At 37.3% G+C, this 27,043-nt stretch overlaps 1 protein-coding gene across 2 annotated transcripts in view; it reads right to left on the bottom strand.

The window, feature by feature from the left end:
• Positions 1-27,043, bottom strand: part of LOC144638762 (ATP-dependent RNA helicase DHX58-like) — a 45,321-nt gene that overhangs the window by 13,955 nt on the left and 4,323 nt on the right. Inside the window, exons 2-4 of one of the 2 annotated variants that reach the window (XM_078498024.1) lie at positions 16,885-16,953; positions 2,287-2,420; positions 163-415 (exon numbers count right to left, since the gene is read on the bottom strand). In XM_078498024.1, coding sequence (XP_078354150.1) covers positions 163-415; positions 2,287-2,420; positions 16,885-16,953 — 456 coding nt within the window. Of the gene's footprint in view, positions 1-162; positions 416-2,286; positions 2,421-9,532; positions 9,829-16,884; positions 16,954-27,043 lie in introns of those variants that run through there. The other variant, XM_078498032.1, reaches the window with a different exon arrangement.

Genomic DNA, 27,043 nt, shown 5'->3' with positions numbered 1-27,043 from the left:
GGGCTTGCATGAGCTTTCGCCAAATCTCATGGCGAAATTTCGTCAAATTTGTCATTTTCATTGTTCCGTGCATTTCTGGGTACCTTACTGTAATTTATTATATTTTTGGTGAGAAACTTCGTAGATTCAATCAATACCAAAAAAAGGAAAGATCTATTTTACCAGCCAAAATGGTACACGCCCATTCATACTCCTCTTTCATAATATGAATGCGCATTCTTAGGCGGGATGATTTATCGCTAGCATCCATTCCACTTAACAAGTTCTCCTTCAAAATTGACATCAGTTTTCCGTTGGCATAATCTTCCCATATTTGATCAGCGGCTGACCTCAGAGACACGCGCAACTTGCACGCTGGTAAATTATCCTTCGTTTCTTGATATACCGCTGAGAAAGCTGCACCTTCGGGTAAATCCTTAAACAGAAATAAAAATACAAATGCAGCAGTGTCGTAGATTACAGTCACTGTCAGCATAGAAAAATTCAGAAAAATGTGAATTTTATAAACCATCTGTACTAGTGGCCTTTCAGGAGGCTCTTTCCATTATTACATAAATTAAGGATAAAAATTATATACAATTGTAAATTTAGTTAGCATCGGGCAGGCGAAGAGCCACTCTGTGGATATACTGCCCAAAATGCCATTATTATTATTATTATTATTATTATTATTATTATTATTATTATTATTATTATTATTTCTCTAGGTCTGGACAATTATGGCAAATTAACTGGGTATAGATGAATAAAAAGTACGGTAACTGTCAACTAAAAGAACTAGTTCAACTCTTAAATAATGGACATGAATTATTTCGCTAAGGTCTTGGGCTATAAATTGAAAACTATAATTTATAATTTGAATTATGATGATAAAATGGGCCCAATAACAACAGCAAGCCTCATGTGATTGTGACAACACTTAACTGGCACGTCCGGTCACAAAACTCAGAGGGGGGAGGTGACTCTATTGTTTCCAGTTATTTATGCGTGACCGATTCATCACTGTCAGTATGACGTCATATGGCAACTAGAGAGCGCTTCGCTTGGCTTGGTTAGTTGAGCGTGACTGAACGTGGGTACGTCACAACAGAGGTCCAGTAAGGCTCGAGTTTAGTACTTGTTCGCTAATTCCTCGTCAGTGTTTACGCTTTGATGTCTTTACTGTCGTTGTAAATGATCTCTGTCTTGTTTTGTGCGCCCGTAATCCTGTAATTTCGTTACGGTAATTTTTGAACGGGACAAAAAGGCAAATCAGCCTCATAATAGGAGGTTTTTAAACTCCTTGATTATGAACGTATTATCTCTGTCGCTCTGTGTCAGCCGATATTCATAGCAATCCATTTGAGTTTTGTGGTGTTTGTTTGATCCAAAATTTGTCTACGACTCAATCGTTGCTTCGCGATCTCAGATAGGAATTTTCATCGGCTTATTGTGGTGTAGTTTTGTTAGTATCTGTGCAGTTCGGTTGTATTTTGTGGCTTTTCTTGCCATGTTAGCCCTTTAATTTTATTGTTTGCGTTGCTCATGAAAAAAGTGAAAAAGAAAAGCTTACAACACGGTGTATTCCTATTAGGTCACCCATCTATGTGTTAACCCCGTCCGGCAGGGCTTAACTTCGACGTAGATATAAGTTGAACTTTGTAACCGCAACTTGCAACACGGGAAGTAGAAACAACAACACTTTGCAGCTTTCAACGCAACAAGACAAGACAAGCAATTTTAGATAATAAAAGAATGTTACCGAGGAAAATGTCACATTCTTGTTTCTCGATTGATACTTTGCCCGCCATCTTGAATTTTTTTAATATCACTCATACGAAGCGTGACGTCATACTGGCAGCGGTGAATGAACCGATACCGTAGAATTCCGGTTATAAGCCCTGGGCTTATACAACTTCGTAAGGGGTTTTGGGTGGGCTTATAAGTGGAGGGACTTATATCCGGGAGGGCTTATAAGCGGAATGAAAAAATCGTTTCGAAAAGTGTCACGGGAGTGTTGACTGAAATACGTTTTTAAGTTTAAAAACGCATAATAAAGCAACATTTAGCCCTGTTCAGTACTTTCATCCGGTAGAGGGGGGCTTATATCCGGGGGGCTTATAATCGGATGTATTTTTTTGTTTCCAGGTAGATAGGCCTATAATCGGGAGGGCTTATAAACGGGGGGGCTTATAACCGGAATTTTACGGTATTTCCTTAAAGACCCCTCCCCCTGGTATAACTATAAAACTACCGTCATTTAGTTTTCGAGCTGGTAAAATTCAAATTTGGTTTTGTTCTACATACCTTGTGTAGTTGATAGCGGAGTTGCAGCGTGCTATCCGATCTGATATCGTCGTATTTATTTAATATTGCTCGCTCTTCTTTCACACAATATTTCTTTGTCTCTTCGTTCATGAAACGGATTCTAACGCCAATTTCTGTGGTTATTCAAACAACATACTATCAACAACAACAACAATAACAAGCTTTATTTGCATGACTGTAAGTACATACAGTATTGCAAAAGCGTATAACAATCATAATCATGTAATAGGAAAAAGCAAATATCGATTACGTAATGATTCTTCTTGTATGTTTGGGTCTTGTGAGGATAAACTGGTAACAGACCAACGGCAAAAAAGGCAAAACGGGCACGGAGAACGAAGACATGAGAACAGATGGAGATAAGTGCTTCTGTGTTGCTTTCTCAAACGATACTGTAAAGGGAGGTTTAGATTATACTATCCTGTTATATTCCTATTATACTCGACATACTATCATGTCACCGACCTGATATCCAAAAATATGATTAACAGTTTGGGTCAAAAAAGGAAAAACTGCACTTTATTGCTGGATGTTGGCAAAATTGCAACAAGTTTTGAAAGAAGTGTTGGCAACAAATTAACATAATAGAGGGTGCAAAAATAAAAAAAAATTCACAAATACTTTCGCACGAACGGAGTCCGATTCCATGTTTATCTCCCTACATTGCTTTAAATACTTGTTGTAATTTGCATTTTATACATGAGTCACCTTGACAATGACGTCATGACGACACCAAAACGTCGGATTTTGGCGTTAGTTTTTACTTGTCTATGAGTGATTGAATAGATTTAGCCAAGCCTAAAAGCGCAGCTCCCCGGTTATTCACTTTGCCCCTCAAGTAAATCTAAATTGACTGACCATAGTCAGAAAAATAGGACTTGAGCCGAGGACGCGATCCAATGATAAACCCATTATCTGGTCAGCGGTTAACGTTTTTTTAAAAAAACACGTTTTATCCATTTTATCTGTATTGAGTTTGAGTCTGTTAGCAGCCATCCAGATAGTGATGTCTGCCAGACATCTTTTAATCCGGCCGCTAACAGAAGAAAGTTTCAAGAATATCTACGGAAGTTATCCTTCAAACTCAAATCAACTAACCCTACAAAAAGGCTGAAGCACAACCCAACAACAACCTAAAAAAAAACATGCAACGTGAGACGAGAGGTACGATTCTTAGAAGCAAAGTTAGATGATGATGATGATGATGATGATGATGATGATGATGATTAACAACTATTCACCGAAGTGGAGGTGGCTAGTGGTGGATATTTACCGAGCTGCGAAGCGGCAAGGTAAATATCCACCACTAGCCACCTCCACTTCGGTGAATAGTTGTTTTAGTATATACTCAAACAGTGAGATAATATAGCCCGAAAGGTTGACTTTTGATCAGTTTATTCCGTTAACGACTGTAATTTTCGCACGCGAGTTGCTCGGAGGTGAATAGTTAACAGTTATCAGAATCTCATAAGAGTTGAAATGTGTAACGCGCGTTCACAGTGTTTGAATATCAGTTTTGCTAAGTACCATATTTGGAAACACGAAGAATTTGTACGCAAATGCTTCATACATATAATGACACGCAACATTTTTTGTGTTTCGGTGAATTACTTGAATTCCGACCTAAGCGCAGAAACTTAAAAAATCATTAAGTGTATTCAAGAGAAATTCTCCAGACGTACTTAACGATGATGAAACAGGAGAATTATACCAAATGTAACTTAAGGTAGAAAAACACGCTGCATTGACAAACATGACAAGACAACGCATGTCGGAAAAAACTTCGATTTTAAAGACTTAACGTTTCGTATGTTACAACATACATCTTCAGAAATGATCGTTAGCAAGATTACAATAAGATTTAAATGTGAAATAAAAAACCGGTACCTAATGTAAAAAATAATGACAATGCTGTTAATTAATAACAATTATATAATAACCTGAATTCTACGCGCATTTTGATTGGTTCTTACTTATGATCTATCAGAGTACAGACACATAGTTGACGTCACGCGGTGGTGTGGCTCGCGCGCGTGATCAGAGTTCATAGTCCAAATCAGAGTTGTCGGCAAAGTTTTTCAAACTTGCGGGGCCACAACAAAGCAAAAAAGTTCAGCTTAATTACAAATCTTTAGTGAGAAACAATACGCCAAGCATCGTTCACCTTTCGAAGCATTTAACAAGCTTGAAGAAGACAGTGAATTATTCGAGAAATTATCCGAAATCTATATGAAAGTTTAACCGGTGTTGTACAGTTGGACGACGCCACGGAAAACAAACGAATTGCGGTTGAACGCTTCGGTTAATGCTTACAGATTTGAACAACTTTCCAAATCGGAATAAAGGTTAGTTTTTTCATTGACTTTCAATTGACCATTTTTCTGTTTATTTAATCGGATTAACAATGCTTCGTGTTAACGAAAACTTAATAGTGAAATCAAAACAACTTAGCTCATCGGTACGGCAGCATTGCTCGCACAGAAGTGTGCTGAGTCTTGTGTTATTATATAAAACAAATAGATTTCATTTTGCCGTGGGTCTGTTCAGTAATAGATCACAGAAGACGTCAAAATGTGGTATGAACATCAGTGACCCACTCGGCTAGCGCCTCGTGGGCCACTTCTCTGTTCATACCACATTTTGACGTCATCTGTGATCTATTACTGAACAGACGCACGGAAAAATGAAATCTATTTGTTAAACAGACTTAAAAACTAATTCTCTACTAGCCATAATGTTTGTTTTTCTTCTGCAGATTTTTAAGTCTGCAGAAGTGTTTTTTTTTTTATTTTTATTGAAGTTAAAATGGCCTAAGAATAAGAATAACTTAATTAATTCAAACAAACTTGTTCAAAAACAAGCTCACGCCATCGAGGACGAGCTAGCGCGCGCTTTGAATTCCAAATAATTATGGTACTTATTGGAAACGAATGTGCAGACGCTTTGCACAATATAGTCCAGTCACTGAACTCTCTCTTCCGCGCGTCCTTTATAGGGGTTGGATGTAAAGTCACAAATAAAAAAAAAAGATGCGGAGATTATACACGAGTGGGCGAACAGTATTTCTGCAATTTCTGAAGCCTTCTTAAAATTTTCCGAACACTGTCTTTAGTGATAAACTCATATTATTATAAGCTCAAAAATAAGACAGATAGATAAATACGTGTGTGCTTTGGAGAATGAATTACGAAACATTCTTTTGCACTTTTCCAAACTTTCCAAGCATTTTTGGACGAGTTTCCACCAGTGTTTGGAAAATGCTTCGACTAATAGTGACGTGATTTTAAATATTTCCGCCGTCCGCATCCGCGGTCCGTTTCCTCACTTTACAGAGTCCCCTAAATTTTCGGTGGCCTCTGTCCACCTTCATCAGAGTAAAATGATGTTCGTTACATTGAATCTTTCATATGGTAGTTTCACTAACGACTACTTTGAAATCTTACAAGAATAAATGCACTTTTACAAAACCACTTTAACCATCAAATTTGCACGGATCTCCAGTTTTAGATGATTATCTCCGAATTTTTACGGAAAATATCAATCCTTAGAAAGTATCAATAAGTTTTCCTGTGAAGGAAAAGCCACGCAAGCGGAATGTCTGAAAGCGTTATAAGCGAGTTCAAAAAAGAAAATCACCGGGAACAGATAGATTATAAAAAGAATTATATGAACACTCTTGGAAGGAACTGTATGTCAAGGGTTTTTCTCAGGGTTCTCCAGTTTTCCTCCCTCCTGAAAAACAAATGTTTTCAAATTCCAGTTCGACCTGGAGGGAGGATCTGCATGAAAACCAGCTACAGCTGATGTGTATTCCTCTCTAAATATAACAATTCGTTATCATAATCATTATTATTATTATTATTATTACAACTAAAACCGGTAAAAACAATATATAATTATATATTCCATAGAAAACAGGTAAATGTGAAAAGGTTAAAAAATAGATTCGTGTGTATCAATCTGCAACTTACTTTTATAAGCAAATGCCTACACTAGAGTGAATTCGTGTAACCCGTTTTTTATATGCTAATGAGCCGCATATTATTTTAATGTTTATGCAAAATAAAACAATACACGTGTGGTCAGAAAATCTCAAAGCAATCACTTTAATCGTTGTATAAGTCAGAGTCGAACGAAGGCACTGGTAAAAAAGAAAACAAAATGAAAAAAAAACGGTTAGGTATATACCTGAAGTTGCTTCTGTGTCATTTTCTCGCTGCATTTTCGGCCGAGAAAACCGCGCGCTTGATAAATCCAGCTCAACAAAATATAAAGGCCTCTGACGATGCGATGTCCCTGCACATGAGTGATGCACGATGGAATGCAGGGGACGGTTCAAAAACAAAACGTAATTATATGATCAAAGAGTCAAAAACAAAACGAAATTATCGGAGCAAAGAGTCAAAAACAAAACGTAATTATCTGAGCAAAGAGACAAAAAACAAAACGTAATTATTTGAGCAAAGAGTATTCCGCGGCAAAAGATCATGGAGGTGGGTATCCGGTCACATCGTTCCAAGGTCACATCGTTCTAAGTCACATAGTTCCAACTTTCGGTCAGATCGTTCCAAAAAAAAGTTACTTCGTTCCAACTAAAAGTTACTTCGTTCCATCGAAATATTCTTATTTGCGTTTGATATATCTGTTTTCAACTGTGTGTCGACCATTACAACTTACATCAAACGCTACAAGCAGAACTGAAGTAAACTGCTGATTTTAAAAAAACCTAAGTTGTATCGACTGAGTTGTATCGACTATCTACATTTCAGTGATATTTTAAAATTTTAATATTTTGAAATACGTATAGTACTTTTGAATTTAATTGCTTTGCTGATGCTTTTTGTGAGTTTTCAACTACCACAGCCACATGAAAACTATTACCCTCTGCAGCATCGATTGTTTCCGAATTTTCGAGGTGAAGTATTCAGCGGGCGAGACGTGTTTTCTCTTATATCAGGACAGGCGCATTTGTTCTGGAGAAACACCGGTGAAACTCCAGGGTCCTTCCTGCAGTTAGCAACCGACATGATTCCAATACTCTTTCATCTAACGCTAGATGGAGCTCCACGCAGACGACAACGGCGTTAGAAAATAAATATTACCAATCAAATTTTACTAGTGATGATATGGTTGCGGAAGTACCCTCACGCGGATACACTGGCACTCTGGTTCGATGTCGATCCAACCTCTGTTATTCGCATTATATAGAGAACACTACCAGAACTTTGGCGATACTTCCAAAACCAAATCAGATGGCCAAACCTTCTGGAATGGGGAAACTTGATGGGAAACTGGCCCGAATTCCCTAATGTCATCGGCGCGATTGATAGCACCCCTCATGAGATCTACTGTCCCCTCTCGGAGCCACAAAGACCGTTTTATAGTGGACACAGGCATTACCACTGCATGAATACTCAGTTGGTCATAGACAACGAAAGAAATATTCGATTTCTTCAAGCGGGTTTCTTGGGCAGTACACACGATGCCACGTCATATAGGCTGATGGATCCCATCGGACCAGGACGAAATTTGGACATCCCGCCGAATGCGGTTCTACTAGCTGACCGAGGTTACCCCGATGGCGGATCGTTATTAACACCCGTTCGAGCAGCACAGATGCATTTGCTTAATAATAGACAGAGGAGGCGAGCACGAAAATTCAATCGGGCATTAGCGAAGAGAAGGGTGAAAGTCGAACATGTTATCAAAGAGGTTAAGACTTTCAAGGCCGTAGGGCAGATCTGGAGGCATCCTCGTTTGCTATTGCCTATTTGCATCGAGCTGGCAACATACTTGGCTGAGAGACGCTTGCGTTTATTTCACAGAATTCGATAACAAGAGAGAGAAAACTTGACAAATTTAACGTCTAATCAGTTTGTTTTCCCTTATGCGAGCTTGAATTTAAATTTTTTTTGTAAAATTTGCAAAATAAATCAAGTCGTGATAAATTCTAAGCCCCATTTTTTTAACATGACTTTCACATACAAATTTTCTCAAATACTTACTACACTACAGCTCATTAGAATATTACACGGCCGCATTAGCATGTAAAACGCGGGTTACACGAATTCACTCTATTGTGCGGTTCCAGAAAATTCCATACTCAACCCAAGGATGGACAATGGAAATTCCGAAGAGGAGGAAGGTCGCAATAGCCCAAATTTTTAAAAGAAAGTATGAAGCTAAACTGAAAGTTCCAGGGGGTCGGAAGGGTCCAAACCAAAGAACCATCCTTGGGGTAGGTATGGATATTTTTTGGTACCACACATTATAATTAAACTGCCATTACACTATTGAATACACTTTAGCCTGTGCTGGAGTAAATTTATGGTCTGCGATAATAATTACGTAAATTCTCTTTAATTTCATTATTTTTATTGAAACAAAATATTTTTGTCATGAACCCCAGAATGATGTCAAAACTTACATGTAATAAAGTGTCAGTATTCACATGTAGCCTTATTGGGTTCTGGGATGTTCATATTACATAAATAGCTATAATTGTCACTAAAGTATATTCAGGTTTAAACTGGCAACATGTGGGAATCAATCATGTGACAATTTTATTACATTAACACTATGTGTATTTTTGAGTTCATTTTGACTAAGAGGAATGTCATTGCACTCTTCAAGTCACCTGCAAATAGAAACAAAACAAACAAAAACTATTTATTTTGATGAAATTGCTTTTTTCCAGCATGCATGAGACTGTATATTAAATGGCCTTTTTCAGTGTGTGAAAAAAAACTGACTGCTTTCATGTTGGGCTAGTGGATTCAATAATTTTTTCCACTTGCTAGATAGCCAAATGACATTTATGGATTTTTATGTTTTGTTGTTGATCTTTCCAGAGAAACATGCGACTTTGGGTAAGCATATAATGGTTTCACCTTGCCCAGTCTACCTGGGTCAGGCCAGGAAGAAATCGATTTTCTTTGCACCCTTCCTTTCATTAATCATAATTTTGAAAAAAAAAATGTCAGGCTTCATTTGAATTTTTTACATTGCTAGCTGTAGTTTAAAATGCTACTGAAGGCCATCCAACAACTGAAAATACATGCCTTAAAAAAATGTCAAACAGCTTTTTTATAAAGTAGGCAAATGTCTGGTCAAAAAGTAGACCTTAAATGTCTAAAGTAATGAATGTGTGTAGAGAGGAATTGCTGAGGTTGGCTGAAGAGATCAATAACTACCTGAACTTGTTATAATCCATAGTTTAACTCACCAGTAATTCAGAAAGTCCTCAGTTCTGAATTCTGTAAATCCTGTTTACACATTAGGCATTCTATTAATCTCACAAATTACCTGTATACCACAAAATGCAAAAGAAACGTAAATCTATCTCTGGCAATACAATACACATCATGGAAAGATACAAATTTAAAGTTAAGAAATGGTCTCATTTATCACACATGCCCAAAGAGGCAAATGTAATTTTTCTGAGATGAGATGGTCTCATTTATCACACATGCCCAAAGAGGCAAATGACATTTTTCAGAGATAATTGATATACATATTCCACTAAAGCAATTATCAAAGAAAGAGTCGAAACTTAAAACTAAGCGTTGGATTACTTCTGCAATTAGAACCTTTATTAAAATTAAAAATAATCTTTACAAGAAATTTCTTAAGACCAAATCTTCTTATTACCAAACTAAATTCAAGATTTACAGAAACAAATTAAATCATCTCATCAAAATCAGCAAAAGAATTTATTACAATGACTATTTTTCAATACATTTGAATAATGGTAAGAGAATCTGGAAGGGGATAAAACAAATTATCCGATCACCCTCACAGGAAAGACAGGCGATGAATAAAATTATTTTAAATGATATTGAAGTAACAGACCAAACATCAATTGCAAATGCTTTTAACAATTATTTTGCCAAAATTGGCAGTGATCTGGCAAGTAGTATTCCTAGTGCTGACAAGTCTGCCTATGAGTGGATGTCATCTTCTCCTCGAGATAGCTTTTTCCTGTCCCCCATTACTCCAGAGGAAATAGAAACTGAAATATCAAACCTAAAGATTGGTAAAGCAACAGGTCCATCTAGTATACCTGTTTCAATTTTAAAAATTCTTAAAGGTGTTCTGTCAGAGCCCTTACAAATAATCTTTAATGCCTCATTCCTAACTGGCATTGTTCCTGAGAGGTTCAAAATAGCTAGAGTTATACCAGTATTTAATCAAAGGCGCTTTGTTAGCCCACTCGTGAATGAGAATACTAAATGTATTGGTGTAGAGCTATGAAATGTTTCTGTCTTTTTGTGAGCGGCATGTTAGTATAGAAGTTGTTTGAAGGGAGATATGATCACGTTGGTTCCTTGTGTTTACAGCGGACGGGGGTAATCCATTCAAAAGCCTTCGTTATATAACACTAATTTCTACCATAAAGTGCAAGCTTGCTAACGCGTTGTGAAGTGGCAATGCGTTGGCCCTCCAGTCCAGCGGCCCGGGTTCGATTCTCAGCAGGGACGATTAATTTTTTTTTTTTTTTACGACAATCTATTTTACAATTTCTTACGAAGTCTTTTTTTTTCTTTCTCCTTTTTTAATGAACCTATTAGAGATGCAAATCAAGTACTATACAGTATATTATTAAAAGGCAACAAAATTTGTCAGTTTGGCGAGCTTTTTTACAATAAATTATTTACGTATCATGACTATCGATTATCATACAATACGCTTGGAACTATAAAACATTCAGAGACTGCTAAAATTGGACTTTATTCATACAATTGTCCTGAAATCAACCCTTTAATACCCAACACAGTCGCAGTCCACAGTTCGTGCCTGGAAAATCTAAAAATTCGATCAAAACACGGAATGTCAGTTCAGTGTTTCGAAGATTTTCATATTTTCTCTAAGATTATTTCTTCTATTTGTCATGTGAAATTCTTAAGAGCTATAAATCGAGCCATTCGAAGAAGCTTTACATACAAGCCATTTAACCTTGAACCTACGGTATCGGTCACCGTACTAACAACACAAAGAAATCTATATGCTAATTTTCAGCCCAAATGATCAGTACGCCGAAGTTGTCAAGCGGTTAGGGGTTTGGTCTTCAAAAACATAGTTGATGTTAGGAGTCGCCGATTCAAACCTCAGAAGTGTGAAACAAAAAGTTTCAAAAAAAACAAGGAAAATTAATTTATAATTTAATGCATAAATTATTATTCATAAATTAAAGTTAACAGCCCATCGACCGACCGACCGACCGACTGAAAATTTTGCATATCACTTTCCATAACCATAACAATACTCGAGAAACAAACCTCGAAACACCTTTTTGTAACATGCTCTTTTGTACAAACTTTTTGGTCTCAGTTTGCTCTCTGGTGGAATAGAAAGCACTCAGACTTTATCACCTTATCATAACAGGATATAATCTACGGGTTCACTCAAGATCTTCCTCGTCGCCTTGGTTTAAACCTCTGTTTAATCATTGCTAAATATTATATCTATAATGCGTCACGAAGAGAAGAAAAGTATATCTGGGAAGCTTTTTTTGCTATACTTAAAAGTCACCTTGAAATTGAAAAGCATAAATCCAAATCACAAATAAGTATTTGAGCATCTTTTTGTTTGTCTTGTTTATTTTTCCGCTTTTATTTCTTTCTATTTTTTTTTCTTTTGTTTATTTTTTTTTTGTTATTCGTTTACTTCTGGCTTTCCTTGTATCATGTAGCATTGTACAAGTAACGTAGCCTTATTGTATATGTAGTAGTGTGTAGCATTAATGTGTAATCGTAGCTTTAGTTTGTTAAAACATAAGTCTCGTGAGCATAGTTAATGTTAGTTCTGCGTCTTAATTTTTTTGTAATATTAGATATATATATATGTAAGTATTAGTATTTTTGTGTTGTAAATGAATATTATAAAAATAAAAAAAACAATACTCGTTTCATTACATTCACGAGTAAAAAGGGCCGATCACAGGTTAGCCTAAATAACTATAGTCCTATTTCTCTATTATCTATTTTTAATAAACTGTTAGAGAAATTTGTATTTAATAGACTATCCAATTATCTTGAAAAGAGGCACCTTATTTACAGCAAGCAATTTGGCTTTCGTTCCCATCATTCAACTGTCCATGCAGTATTAAGCATAATTGACAAAGTGCAAAAGGCAATTGAAGACCGTGAGTACCGGTATTCCTGTGGAATATTCTTGGACTTCAGTAAAGCATTTGATACTGTTAACCATGAGATACTTATTACAAAACTAGAGCTCTATGGTATCCGTGGCATTGTTAAAGATTGGTTCACTTCATATCTGAGTAATAGAAAACAATTTGTATCTCTTGGTAACAATCAGTCTGATAAGGTAAATATCTCCTGTGGTGTTCCTCAGGGGTCTGTACTGGGACCCTTGCTTTTCTTAATTTATATTAATGATTTCCATAACAGTACTTCTTAAAACAATTAGATTTCCATCTGTTTGCTGATGATGCAAACTTATTTTTTAGGCATAAAAAAATTGATATACTAGAAAGCAATCTCAACAATGAACTTAGTAAAGTTCATTCCTGGTTATGTGCAAACAAGCTCTCCTTAAATATTGAGAAGTCAAATTTTGTTTTGTTCCACCCAATCCAAAAAAAAACTACCTAAGTCAGTTTCCTTATCAATCAATAATAAATCATTCACTCAAGAAATTTCCATTAGATTCCTAGGAATTTATATTGACTCAAATCTTAACTGGAAAAGTCAAATTAATTTCATTGCAAAAAAGATTAAACGAAGTATAGGAATTCTTTCTAAACCTCGCTATTATCTTAACAGTAAAACCTTGCTGGACCTTTATTATGCTCTTGTTTATCCATTTTTAACATATCGTTTTATAGCTTGGGGTAATACTTATCAAACTTCTTTGCAACCTGTTTTTGTATTACAAAAAAAAGCCATTAGAATTATAACTTTCTCTAGCTTTTCTGAACATACAAGTCCACTTTTCAAAGATTTAAATGTTATCAAATTATTTGATGAAGTAACTTTTCACATTACTGTTTTTATGTACAAATTTAAAAACCAACTTCTCCCCAACTTCTAATTTTGATGTTTTTTTTACATCGGCAAAAGAAACTCATGGTTACAATACAAGATTTTCCTCTAGAATGACTTAAAACCGAAAACCAGAACAAATTATGGAATCTTTAATATTAGATATCAGGGCGCTAAAATCTGGAATGCTATCAGTGATGACATTAAGCTTCTGTCACTTAAGCAATTTAAGAAAAAATATAAATTAAGCATTATCACAAGCTATTAACTGAACCTTTCATATTTATAACTCTAGATTTAACTCTGCTAGTTAATCTGTCCGTATACTTCCGCATTTTTCCATCTTTTTTTGCATTAATTTTTCTTAAAGCCTACTTAGTTTTGTTTTTGTGTGTTTGTGTGTTGTATAGTTTGCTATGTAAATATTAAATATACCTGACCTTTTTATAAATTATTGTAATAAAAACTAAGTATGGCTGCCCAATCTTGTTAGCCAATCGTGGTTATTCTGGGCAGCCATGCACTTTACTTTATTTCTTTTATTTATTGTATTGCTAATTTAATTGAATGTAAAGGGTGCAAATAAAGTTGTTGTTGTTGTTGTTGTTGTTGTTGTTGCTGAAATGACCACTTAGTCAATATTTTGACAAACATTTCCTCACGTATAAATAGTGAATGGATGCGATTCATATTTATTTGAAGTAGTTTAACATTCAGATGACAAATATAAATAACAATTACATGCCTCGAAGAACTGAGTGACATTTACTATGATACTTTCGCCTCAAAATCTACAAGATCTATTTTTTTATCGCCGAGCTCGGTTTAAATTCCAGTTGGCTAAGTTTTAGCACGATTCTATCTTTAGCACTTTTATAAATCTTCACATAAACGCCGAAGACATAAGTTTAAGCCAGTCTTCAAAATAAAATTATAGTACAATGAGAAACGCTTACCTCAGGTCACTGTTGGTCACTGTAAGTTTCTGTTAGAAATGTCTGCGAAAAGCTTCCACCGTTTCTCCTCATTCCACATTCTAGCTTCTTTATCGGGAATACAAACAAAGGATTTTGCAAAGCCTTTGTTTGGGGACTCGTGATCGCGTCAAGAAGAAAGAACATTGACAAAACTATCCTATATAATTCAAAATCACTTCTTTAGATCGCCATCGACGCCATTTTTAAAATGATCTTGTCATGAGCCCGCAATACGGACCACGGGGAATCCGCTAGCAGGGGATAGGGGAAGGTAAAGGGGAAGGGGGTCGCAGCTTAACTCTTCCCAGGCTCCACTCCTTTCGTCTGAAAGAAATAAAATCCATCCTTGCCCAAAGCAATTAAAATGAAAAGAAACTGACAACGCTATCATAAAGAGCATACACTCAAGCCTTTGGCAAAATTTTCTTTTATTTCAAATGCAAATGGTCGTTGAGTAGGAAGCCAACAAACTTTTCAATTGTATTTTGTACTGCCGCACCGCACTTTTTCAGGAAAAAGTAATAATGGCCATTTTTAAAAACACTATTTAAAAAACTACAACTTCGCTCAAAAAGATCCTAAGAGAGAGGTTCTAGTAAAGTTTTCAAGCGAATTTAAAAATGTGACCCGTTCTGGTCACGTGACCGATGACGTCATAACAATGGAATTGATTAAAAAGTACTTAACATATAAGTATCTACCAACATGTAATTTCTTGTTACCTCACATTTAATGCAACGCCAGATACGCACTTGTACCCAGACTCTCATTTTTTTAAAATTGTACACCTGGGCAGTCCGAAATGTCTCACACCAATGTGCTTCAAACTGCAATGACTGCTTTTTTAGTAACAAATTATTTTCGTCACAGTGAGCAAAAACAAACTTCTGAGCAAAGTCACGTGACTAATGACGTCATCGACCTACGACTTATACAAGAAGTAGTTTATGGTAAGAGTTATTTCTATACGACGTACTACTCCTGCTGACTTCAAACTGACCAAGTTATTTGGCATTGACGATTTTTCAGTTGCAAAGGATTTTGGGAAGGTTTTTATTATAATTATGTGTTGTATTTATTATAATTATTATTAAGGTGGACCCTATCGATCTCTCGTTGATAGAGAAACTTAACGCTCATTCCGAAACCGTATAAAGGTACCACCTTACGCGAAAACCTCACACCAATATTACTTCTTAAAAAGTTATCTAACTATAACCCGGATCAAACCGGATACATCAGAAACTGGTACATTGGTAAAAAATTTCCGTTGAGTTTCTGCATCGTGATGTACACAGAAGAGAAATTCATTCCTGGAATCGCACTTTTTATAGATTTTAGGAAAGGTTTGAATACTATTGAATGGTATTTCGTGGCAATTGAACTATCTAAAATAATTTACGTCTCTCTTTATGCAGACGATACTACTGTTTTTGTTCTTGAGCTGGATTCCGACGTCCATCTGCTTACTCTACTTTACAAGTTCAATATCTTTCCGGCTTGGAAATTAATACTACAGTGGACTGAGGGAAATTGGCTCAGTTGCTGCAAAAATAACGCAGAAACGCCATTTGGCTTTCGCTGTCCTCGGGACCCAATAAAAGCTCTTCAATTGTCTTTTCTTACGACCTAAATAAAACCATGGCCAACGAGGTAAAGTTTGCAGGGAAAATCGGAAACTAAGAAAAGACACTAAATAGTTGGAAGACAAGAAACCTCGCATTTAAAGTGAAAACAAACATTGTTAAAACTTTTGGACTTTCTACATTATTTTACATGCGTCTGTTCTTTTTTACCAGAAAACTGCATTAAAGAAATTGAGAATCTAATTTTCAACTTCATTTATGGTGGAAAACCCGCAAAGAACCATCATAGGTGAGAAAACACGGCGGACTCAACTTTAGAATGAAGCTTTAAAGGTTGCTTGGATACCACGTTTTCAAAGCAGGACTGATGCATCCTGATCATCCCTGAGATCGGAAGGACTGTCATTTCTGACTTCTACCGTGAAGTCTTGAAAGTGCCTTTTAAAAGGACGCCTCTCCCCACAACGAAATAATTTGGGGCAACAGGTAAAGCACCCGTTTAAATAAGCTGGTGCGAACTCGATGAAAAACTCTGTTTCGACATTTTCTAGCTGTTCAATACAACAAACTTCATAACAAGTTTGAATGATAATACAGCAATATTCGACCAAATATTCCGGAAATTTCTGGGAATTTTTTCCGAAATCCGAAGTATTGAATCATTTAACCGAAAATTCTGGAAATTGCAGGAGCAGTGTCGCATAAACGGAAATTTCCGGGAAGAAAATTTAGAAAACTTGGGTCTACCCTGCTAGGTTGTACTCTTCGTCGGAAATTTTGAAAAGGGCGTCATTCTCTGTTCAGCCCAAGTTCAAAAATCGAATGAGTTGGGTAACATAAATAGAAACCTCGTGGTTTACTTGATTTTTTTCGAAATTCTTTTTTTCCTAGGAAGTCTGTGTTTAATATTTAAGGAAAAATACCATGTAAGAACAAGAACATTTTAATAGAAGGTCAATTAAAATTATGTTATGATGGAAACTACAATAAGTTGTTTAGTTATCGTACCTGCTGCGGTACCCAAAATTCCAAGTCGGCAGCTATTTTCATCTTCGATACCCTCTAAGGCAGAAGGGACTGAAAGATATAAATGTACCTGTGTTATCAATTAAATCCACAAATTTTTAACAGTAAGTAGTCCCTCCCGTAAGAATGCTTTTATCGAACGACAACAACGAATAGTTTGCCTGGTTTTCCTTGTCTTATCTCACGGGAACTTATCAACTTATTGGTCAAGTTGTGATGTAACATCAACTAATTCCGAACGTAGAATCTGGGTAACGATGGCGTACGCATCATTGTGTCGACATTTGGCGATTTCTTGGTGAGTAAAATACATGGCTTGAAAGCCTCAGTCTTTAACTACGGTCTTCGCTGGCCAGCGAAGTCAGCCGAGGTGAAAATCAGCCATGCGGATCGAGCGACTTCAAATCTTAAATCTTAAGAATATCAGACTTAAATAGGCTAAGGGTTAGGGTTGATGACGTGACTCTGGACAATCTGGAGAAGAGAAAGTAAGCGGATAAAGAAGAATGTTGCACAAGAATACAGTAAAAACCCGCGAGTAAGAACCTTACAATTAAAAACCTGTTAGGCAAATTAGTCCCCATTTTTGAGTTATTTTTTCAAAAATAGCTCTAAAGTCGGCGTGATGTTCCCTGTAGTCAGTGGGTGGGTCGTGGGTGGCTCAGTCAGCGAAGTATGTTTGTTTGTCACACCAATCAGATTTCAGGTACTATCGGAACCAATCAAATTGTAGTTTATAAAGGGGAAGCAATCTGACACAGTTGTAGTCAGCAATTTCGTTCGAAGTTTTTAGATTAGAAGGAGGCGGAATCGGTGAGTTATGATTTAACCCTGGATTAAAAACTTTTTCGTAACGCTCGCCTGCTTACAACGCACACGCCGTGAGCAAAAGGCCCAACACTAACTTGTTATTCGTCTTATTCGAGCGTACGTTTGGAGAGGCTAGCTTTCCTGACCGTAGTAAAAATAACATATAACATTTGCACAAAGCAGATTTGAAGAATAATGTTGTCATTACTTTTGCCGTCCGCTTTGCGAAGTTCGTTGGGAAATTGGAAAGTTTGTTATGAAGTTGCCAAATAGGTTTCGAGTTTGTGAATCAAATTGTGAGCTTCGATACAAAGTTCCCAACTTCGGCCCGAAATTAATAAAACCTTCTATAAAAAGGGCTTTGCTACGCTAAACTGTTGGAAACAAATGTCGTAAAAATAAATAACTTTTATGTTCAGCGAGCCGTAAACATGTTGTCTCGAACAAATTAGTCTGTCGCGTCGCGTCGGCTTCGATTAAAATCAATTTTACATATAGGTAAACCATCCAGTTTCATCCGGTTTACAAACGCAGAAGACTTGAAATTGAAGACAGTGAAGATTATGCCTCACAGAAATCGTTAAATATGTGTTTTCATACAAAAAAGTTTAAAATTTGACCAAATTTCTACCTGCATAAAATTTATTTATCGGCAAATCACTTGCGTGATCGCTGATGCGAAACGTTGTCTTGCACTTCAAGCTACTTCAACTTTCCTTGACAAGCTCTAAAATCTTCGAGTTTAGAAATCGCCATGACTTTCGAGCAACATGTCTTGTTTCTCCTCAACTACCAAAACTTCGAAAGTTCAGTCGGGCCGAAGTTGGGAACTTATCGAAGTTCGCAATTTGATTCGCAAACTCGCAACGTAATTGGCAACTTCATAACAAAGTTTCCAATTTCCCAACAAACTTCGCAAAGCGGGCGGCCAAAGTAAACTGAAATCAACTGTAAAACATCTCGTTCAAACATTTAATGAACTGGTACAAGTATTAACTTTGCTGTTAAAAGCAACTACGATCGAAAACAAAAAACAGAATAAACAGAATAGAACGATTTCGCATAACTCGACTTTTATATGCTAATGAGTCCGGTAAAATGCTAATAAAGAAGAACAATAGAGAATCACGTGCGATGAAATAAGCGTGCTGCTGTTTAAAAATTCTGTGCTGCTGTATTCTTGTCCACATGTACGTGCATGTCCCACACACAACAGAAAGCATTTTTGAGAAAAATACACTTGAATTTTTTTTTTTGAAGAGTTCGATCTGGAGGGAAAACCAGGCTTTGCAAATAGAACTAAACTACAGCATTGACAGACTCTTTAAAAGGGTATCAGTATTCAAGCCGTGGACAGCCGATACTTAAAACCGAACATTTGAAGCACAGATTTCAGAAATGTTGTTTTTTCATTTTTTAGCACTTGTTACATTATTTTTGTTATTTTTTGGTACTTATAAGTGCTTTTAAGTTCTGCAAGCAGATTTTAATTTTCTCGCCAGATTGGACTGTTCAGCAATTAAAAATAGGGTTCAAGAACTGTACTTTTTGTTTGGTGTTGTTTGCCATATCTGGGACATAGCCAGGCACGTTGGTATGAACGCAAATTAAAAATCCATATTGTTCTTCCTCATCAGCATTTTAATGGTACTCATTAGCATTTAAAAAACGACTTATGCGAAATCGTTCTAATAAGAGCAAAAACAGAATAAGAGCGTGCCATTCCGTGACAATTTGATAACTCAATTAGTTCTTGTTTGTTGAATAGAATTTAGGTTGTGAATGAACGAAAATCTTTGTTGAACAGTTCTGACAGGAAACAAATACCCCAGGGGGTGTCCGTAAAACGCCGACTCGGGGCCGGGATCGGGGTCGGGGTCGGGGTCGGGGTCGGGGTCAGGGTCAATTTTTTATTTAAAAAAAATCACCGATTCAGAAAAAATATATAAATTTTAAGCGTGAGGGGCATTTCGAGTCGGAAAAAAGCATTTCCTTGACAAAATAGCCGGGAATCTTGATCCTTTAATATAAGTTCAACAAAAAGTATAAAAGGAGAAATTTGTGGTCTAGAAGGCGACAGGTGCAATTCTATAAACAGCTTGGCGGATAGATTTTGCTGCCGACTTCTGAGCGCTAGCTCGAATGAATATTCCCTCGCCAACATAGCATGAACTTTTTAAATTAAATTGTACATGCGTTTGCATGTACAATTTAGGTTTTATATCGGTTAAAATATGCAGGTTTTATATCGTTAAAATAAAAAATCGTTAAAATATCGTTTATATCGTTATATCGTTAAAATATATACAGGTTTTATATCGTTAAAATAAAGCCGCATTTCGTATCCAAAAAAAAATATTTATACGGAAGCGGAATTGTTTTGTTTAGACCGAGAAGCTCGCATTAACATGTCTCGCAATCTGTTACTTTTTAAAATATAAATGGAGGTATCTAGTCATGTCTCCAATTTGTGTGAGTTTGAAATGAGCCAATCAAAGCCGATGCATATACCCGTTGTTGGTTTCATGCAAATGAGCACACAAGGTCAGAAGGTCATGCTAGTGGGCTGTGATTGGTGGATTTCGATCCGTGTTGTTTGTTTAGCACGTTGAAAGATGGATGTCGATAGAAAGCCGCTATGCACGTAACACTGAAAGTGGGTGTAAAATTGACCTACAGAAATTGTACACATCGTTTTCGACGCAAATGGTGAGTTGTAGCCTGCCCGTCTTTCATCGCTCCCGCTACTACGCACACCATACAATCTTCCCTTGCTGTTCAAATTCGATCCAGTTCACAAATGAAGCAATTCACGTATGTGCAAAATTTTAAAAAGCTGGCTGAATGTTTCGATTGTTGAGGGATTTTCCTGACTGAAACATGTTAACAAACTGCCCGACATGCGAGTTTCTCTGTCGAAACAAACCGCTCTACTTCTTTGTATATATTTCTTTTGATATGAAAGGTAGCTGTAATTTGTATTGATATTAAACTGAGATAAATTTCCTTGCTACTCAAAAACATATACAATTCAATTTACACCTGAAACAGTTTTATATGCCCATCAGAAATTCTACTAAAAAACCTGCCGCGCGTGTTTAAAAGTAACAGAATTAGAATCTTCAAGTTTCTCTTGAATTCTCTGTTAACACCTGAAAAAAAAAAAAAAAACCGAAGAGCCTCTCAAAACAAAATCTGTTTTTAAGTTCTTGTGAATCACAAGGTGGTTCTGTTTTAGTGATCAACAAAATCCAAAACTGAGCAAAGAACTGCTAAAATTGAGGTTATGCTGACGAGGAAGTATTAAATTATTCGATTACAGAGAAGTCGACAACAACATCATACCGCTAAGTAAAATTTCACCTCTCGCTTGTTAGACCTTAATTGAATTTCTTCTCTTTACTTTTGAACTTATAAGGATCAAGATTTGTAGCAAGTTTGTGAAGGAAATGCTTTTTTCCGACTTGAAATGCCCCACGCGCTTTTTTTTTAGCTGGCGAGGGCCACTTACCCTGGCTTCCATGCAACTTCCGGTTTTCCCCTGAATCGGTGTATTCTAAAAAAATATTCAAAAAAATTGACCCCGACCCCGAGTCGGCGTTTTACCGACACCCTACTCCAGGTGTACTGCGCTAAAACAAAGGTCTCATGTTACAAAAGTGAGAAAAACAACAATATCATGTTACAGTGTTTGGCAAAAAGACAAAAGTATTCCGCAACAAACAAAAGTAACACGTTACGGTTGCTACAAAGCTAGCAACAAAATAACCGCTTAAACAGAATAAGAACGTGCCATTTTGTGACATTTTGATAATTGAATTAGTTTTTGTTTTTCAATTAAATGATCAAAATTTACGTATTGAATAAAACAGTTCTGATGTATCAAAATGCACGTAAAAGTTATTTTGTTTGCAAGCAAATTTTGTGCAAAAAAGTGACTCCGTGGGCCGCTACACACAAATAGCTCAACCCATGGCATAAACCATCCCAACAGGACAATCACCCAGTTTCACCCCAAGCCACCCCATAAATTGAAAAAATAACTCCTGCACGCTTAGCGTGCCTATGTTTTATAAGAACCTATTAAGCCTTAATATAAATTTGAAAACAGGTTCTTATTTTCTTGAATTGATTTAAAATGTTTACTTTAGAAAATAAGTTTAGACATGGCTTAACTGTACATGTATACAATGTCATGTTCTGAATGATTAGTGCTTCATATTAGCATAAATGTGGCATGGAAAATTTATATAAATAAAAGGTTGAATATAACTAAAAGCTCTTTTTGAAAGAACATGAAAATTTTTTCCTTAAAAAATAAGAACCTATATGTAAAGATCCTAAATAGCCTTAATTTGTGTTATGTACCATTTATGTAAAAACCTGTTAAGGCTAACCTGAGAAAACCTAGGTTGTTACTCGCGGGGTTTTTACTGTATATAAAAGCTCCAATTCCTTTCTTATATTCATGTACAGCGAGAACCCCCAACCTAGCCTGCGTCGCAGCCGTAATCTACCCGGTTTAGTTTCGCTGCGGCGGAGGCTATTTTTCTCAAGAATATTCATGGACTCCCTCCTGTCGTCCTTGCTACAAGAATACCACCCACCATGTTATTCCTCCAAATCATTTTTTACTCTGTGACATAAGTTGAACGTGCGTTCTCCTTCTTCGCGCCTTCACTATGGAATACTCTTCCCGATTCTCTTACAGAAATATCCGTACGCTCCGTTAGAGTAACGCCCTGTTGTAATTTTTTCACGGGCGATCTGCAGAGCAAGGTCTACTGGAATGGACGTAAACAGGGCAACGACATCGAACGATACCATGATCTCATCTTCTGTAATTGGTTGGTCTCTCGCGTGCTGGGCAAACACAACACTGTTTTTAACCGAGTATTTCACCTCAAGCAGTGGGCATAAGATGGAAACCAAATGTCTGGATACGTTGTAGGTTGGCGCGTTGATGCAGCTGGTTATTGGGCGTAGTGGTACACCAGGCTAGTGGATCTTTGGGAGCCCATAGAAGGAAGCTGGGGTAGCATCCGTGCTGTGAAGACGGTGATAACGGAGCGTACTCATATTTCTGTAACAAACATTATGAAGTTAATAGATCTGGTCCTGAAGAACAGCTTCTTTACCTACGAACAGGAACATTACCAGCAAACATTCCGCTTTACCATGGCGTCTCCCGTGATACCCACTGTCGCAAACTTGGCGATGGAGTACAAAGAAGAAAGAGCAATCACCACCGTAGCTCAGATACTTAAATGACAGCAGTCATGCATGAATTTAGAGAGATCACGTGCAAGAGTTTCACGATCATTCGAATTCCATCAACTCAAACATACAGTTCACTAAAGAGGTTGAAGAAGATAACCGACTCTCCTTCTTAGACGCCACAGCAACCATAGTATGTGGTCGCATATAGGCCAGAGTATACAGAAAACCAACCCACACAGAAAAGTACCTCGACTACAACTCACATCACCCCGCATAGCACAAGAGGTCAGTCGTAAACACACTCCTTAACAGAGCTCAAGAAATTCCATCAACAAATGCAGAAAGATCAAGAAAAGGAAACACGTCATCAAAGTGCTAAGAGATAACAACTATCCTCTGCGTTTTATCCAGAGTTGTAAGTCCTACCACAACGCTCTCCGTCGCGATTCAAGTAACAACGACACTTCGAGCGCTAGCACATCGTCAACATCCAATTTGGTTGTACTCCGGTATGTCAGAGGTGTCTCTGAGAGAATTTCGCGAGTAATGCGCAACAACGGCGTCAAAGTGGGATACAAACCTTTAAATGTTTTGCGCACATGTTTCCCGAGACCGAAGGAAAAACCTTCAGCTTTGCAGTCCAGAGGTGTTGTGTATAAGATCGGCTGTGTTGACTACAATTTCATGTTCTATGGACAAACAGACAGAGCCTTGGAAACAAGGTTAAAAGAACAAAGAAGGGATTTCGGGTTGAAGACAACAATTCCAAGGTTGCACAGCATGCGCACGCACTTGTCCATAACATAGACTTCGAACACGCGATCATTGTAGACAAGGCTCGTAATTTTCACGAGAGGCTATTTCTCGAGGCCTGGCATTCGCAGAGAGACAGTAACGCGAGAAAAAAAATTGATTGCAGGGCCTAAAAAGACAAAATAAATTGCTTGCAAACAACATTGATGAAGGCTAAAGTTATTTGGTCGAAACGTCTTTTAAGTTTTTATTAACGTTGTTCTAGCGGTAGCACAAGTCATTGTCAAGCACAAGTTTTGTATTACTAGAAATAGCTGACACTAGGTTGCCCCCGAAGTTTCGACGATGTTTATCGGTTTTTCTCTGCTGTTCATCCTTTTCTACAATTCAGACATTTTATTAGAAATTAATTTTCTATTTTGGATGATTATTAATTATGATACGCTAAATCATTTAATTACAAGAACGCAACAGCATCTTGACATCATTTTGTCATGTTTTGCTGTGGTGGGGGATCTCAGCTAGACTCAAGCTAGACTTTAGAAAAAGTCCGTCGTCTTTATTAATTCAACACGGTCGACCTATCGCGACTTGCGTTGCTCGTTTTCGCGACTTCGTCGCTTTGAATGGGCCGCTTTGCGGGCTCGAATCTAACACGCCTGCCGCGAGTTTTAAATAATCACAATGCATCTCGAGATCTCTTTTGAATTTCTTTTCTTGATGCCGCATAAGTTTTCTCCATTCAAGTAGTTTGTGCCTGGTAAATCACGGTCAGTTGGACAAAGGCTTTCTTATCGCTCGCTTCTGGTTTCCGGTTTCGCCTGCCGCGAGTCTTAAACAATTATCTCGAGATCTTTTTTTTAAGTTTCTTGTAAATCTCGTCCAGAGATAGACTGATCAAGGCTTTTCTCCATTCAAGTAGTTTGCGTTTGGTAAATCGCGGTTTTGGACTAAGGCTTGCTTATATGGCTTGATATGTTCGTACGTGTTCCTAGACATATTTCTTCTTCGGCCACTCAGATGTAAAAAATGTGGATTTTCTTACTTCTCTGCGAGTTACTTAGTTAATTATCGCGAAGTCTTTTCAACAATTGCATTGCTTTCGGCTTTTAGACATTGTGAAATGAATAGGCCTCGAATAAAACCTCAAATTATCTTTTTCAAAATTCTGCCCAACTGCAATCAACGTTTACAAGTGTCGTTTGTTTGCTTGTTGTCATCCGTGCACGTGCTCATGCTTGGGCTGTCATCATTACCCAATCATCGTTTACTTGCGTCATCATTGACATCATGTCGGCATTTTACAACTCCCGATACCTACTTGCGGGCTTTCAGCTTGTCGGCATTTTACAACTCCCGAGACTATTTGCGGGCAAAAATTGATCAAATCGAGATTTTTCCTGGTCTATACTATATATATACTCTATATTCGCGCGGATTACAATGATGCATCCTCGGGTTTTGGCCTCTGGGCCAAAACCCTGCGGGGGCAATAATGTCAATCCCTGACTGCAATTTTAGCATTTTTGGTGCTACTTTATTGGCACCAGGTTTTAATAAAACGGAACCCTTGAAAGTTGTAAAAGTTGCACTGTGATGAAAAAGAATCTTTTTTACAAAGAGATAACTATAAAAATTACAATATAAAACATAAAAATTACAATATACTAAGAAGTTAAAAATTTACGTAAGAGTTTATTTCTTTAAATATTAATGGCATTACATAACTAAAAATTATTATCTAAATTATTCCATAAGGAAACTGTTCGATATAAAAATGTCCTTTGTCCAGTGGCGCTTTAAAACACGTTATGAGTAGAAGGTTTGAATTTCGAGTCACGCAGCCACTTATTTCTCTTTGCTTTAAGAAGGGCAATAAAGGATAAGGGAGAGTTAGACCAGACATGCATTTGAATGCGAGTACGGCATCGCGATGGTATAGTTTTGAATTGACTGGAAGCCAGCGTAAATCTTTTTAAGATTGGGGTCAAGTGATCAAATTTTCTGGTATAGCTGATAATCCGGGCAACAAAGTTCTGCACAGCTTGAAGCTTGGGTAGATTTGTAGCTGCAGCATTCGACCAAACGGATGAACAATAATAATCCTTCTTAAACCCGCGAAGAAGCTGTCTTGATATCCGACCCTCGCAGAGCCCAGACAAAACGCAGCTTGTTTTCTCCGACAGTAGTCGGAAATATCCGTATTTTTTCGTGCCTTTTCGTGGAGCAATCGTAACGATACGGCCTTGAACACATTGAACAGCGGTCTACCTATAACAATTCAAATATGGCGTCGCAAAAACAAAGCGTCGAACGCATATTTTGCTGTTTCATTTGCTAATTTCGCTGCCGTAATCGACTGCCTCGAAAGGTCCTTGCAATTTTAAAGTATAGAATTATCAGATCTCGGTGAAATTTGCACTGTTTATTTGTGTAATGTTGAGGAATATGTGTATAAATACCCGGCGCGGATGAGCCATTTTTGACAAAATTATATGGCTGCATTTCCTCCGCGAAGATAGGAAATTGTTAAACTAAACTACCAAGCAACTGTAATGATAAGTTCGAAGAACAATGCACAAGATAAACCTTCGACTCATACTTCATGCAAAAAAGTCGGTATCTCGAAGAGACTTTGATTTTTTCTCTGTTCGTGAGCGGGCAGTATTTTACAAATCCTGCGATCTGATTGGTTCCGGGAGCGGGAGGTATTCTCCAATCTGGCCCGCTCACAGCGGGCGGTATAGGCGGTATCCGTTGCGAGATGAATTGTCGAGTGTACTTTCCGCGCGAAATCATTTTGCAGCGTTGTACGAACGAACATTTAAAAGATTTGCTCTGCAAAATCGAAATAGCTGCTCACCAACTGTTGTAAATGTGAAAAGACACAATAGAAGTGGAATAAAAGGCCTCGAAGTTCTTCTAAAAGCGAGTGTTTATTTCTTTATCGACAAAATCAAGTTCTAGTTTTATAGTTTGTTGAGTTAGTGGTTGTTTGTGCATTTCGCAATCATTTTCACGCCATTACGATAAGCTGTGCCGGTTTTAGGGACCAGTCATTATTTATCGCCTGGGGTGGAGCGGAGGTTTTTGTGCCAGAAGTACGTAATTACGTACTTCTGTTTGTGCTTAACATGGTGAAATTTAGGTCATCCCCCTTTAAATGTTATTTCATTGAAGTAATCCCCCCTCATTACCATCGATAACTTTCGTGATCCCCCCACCCCGTCGATGTCTTTGCACCCATATTCAGTTATCAGATATGGAGCCCTGGCAAAAATAGCTACCGCCAAACCCACACTCCACGAAAGTGGATTTTTTAGAGCATTGCCCAACAGATTTATGAGTCTGTGTTTCG

The sequence above is a fragment of the Oculina patagonica genome, chromosome 2 (assembly GCF_052425735.1).
Source record: "Oculina patagonica isolate OP01 chromosome 2, crgOcupat, whole genome shotgun sequence".
NCBI classification, from domain to species: domain Eukaryota; kingdom Metazoa; phylum Cnidaria; class Anthozoa; order Scleractinia; family Oculinidae; genus Oculina; species Oculina patagonica.
The sequence above is the reverse complement of the archived record's forward strand: the minus strand, read 5'-3'. Positions and strand labels throughout refer to the sequence as shown.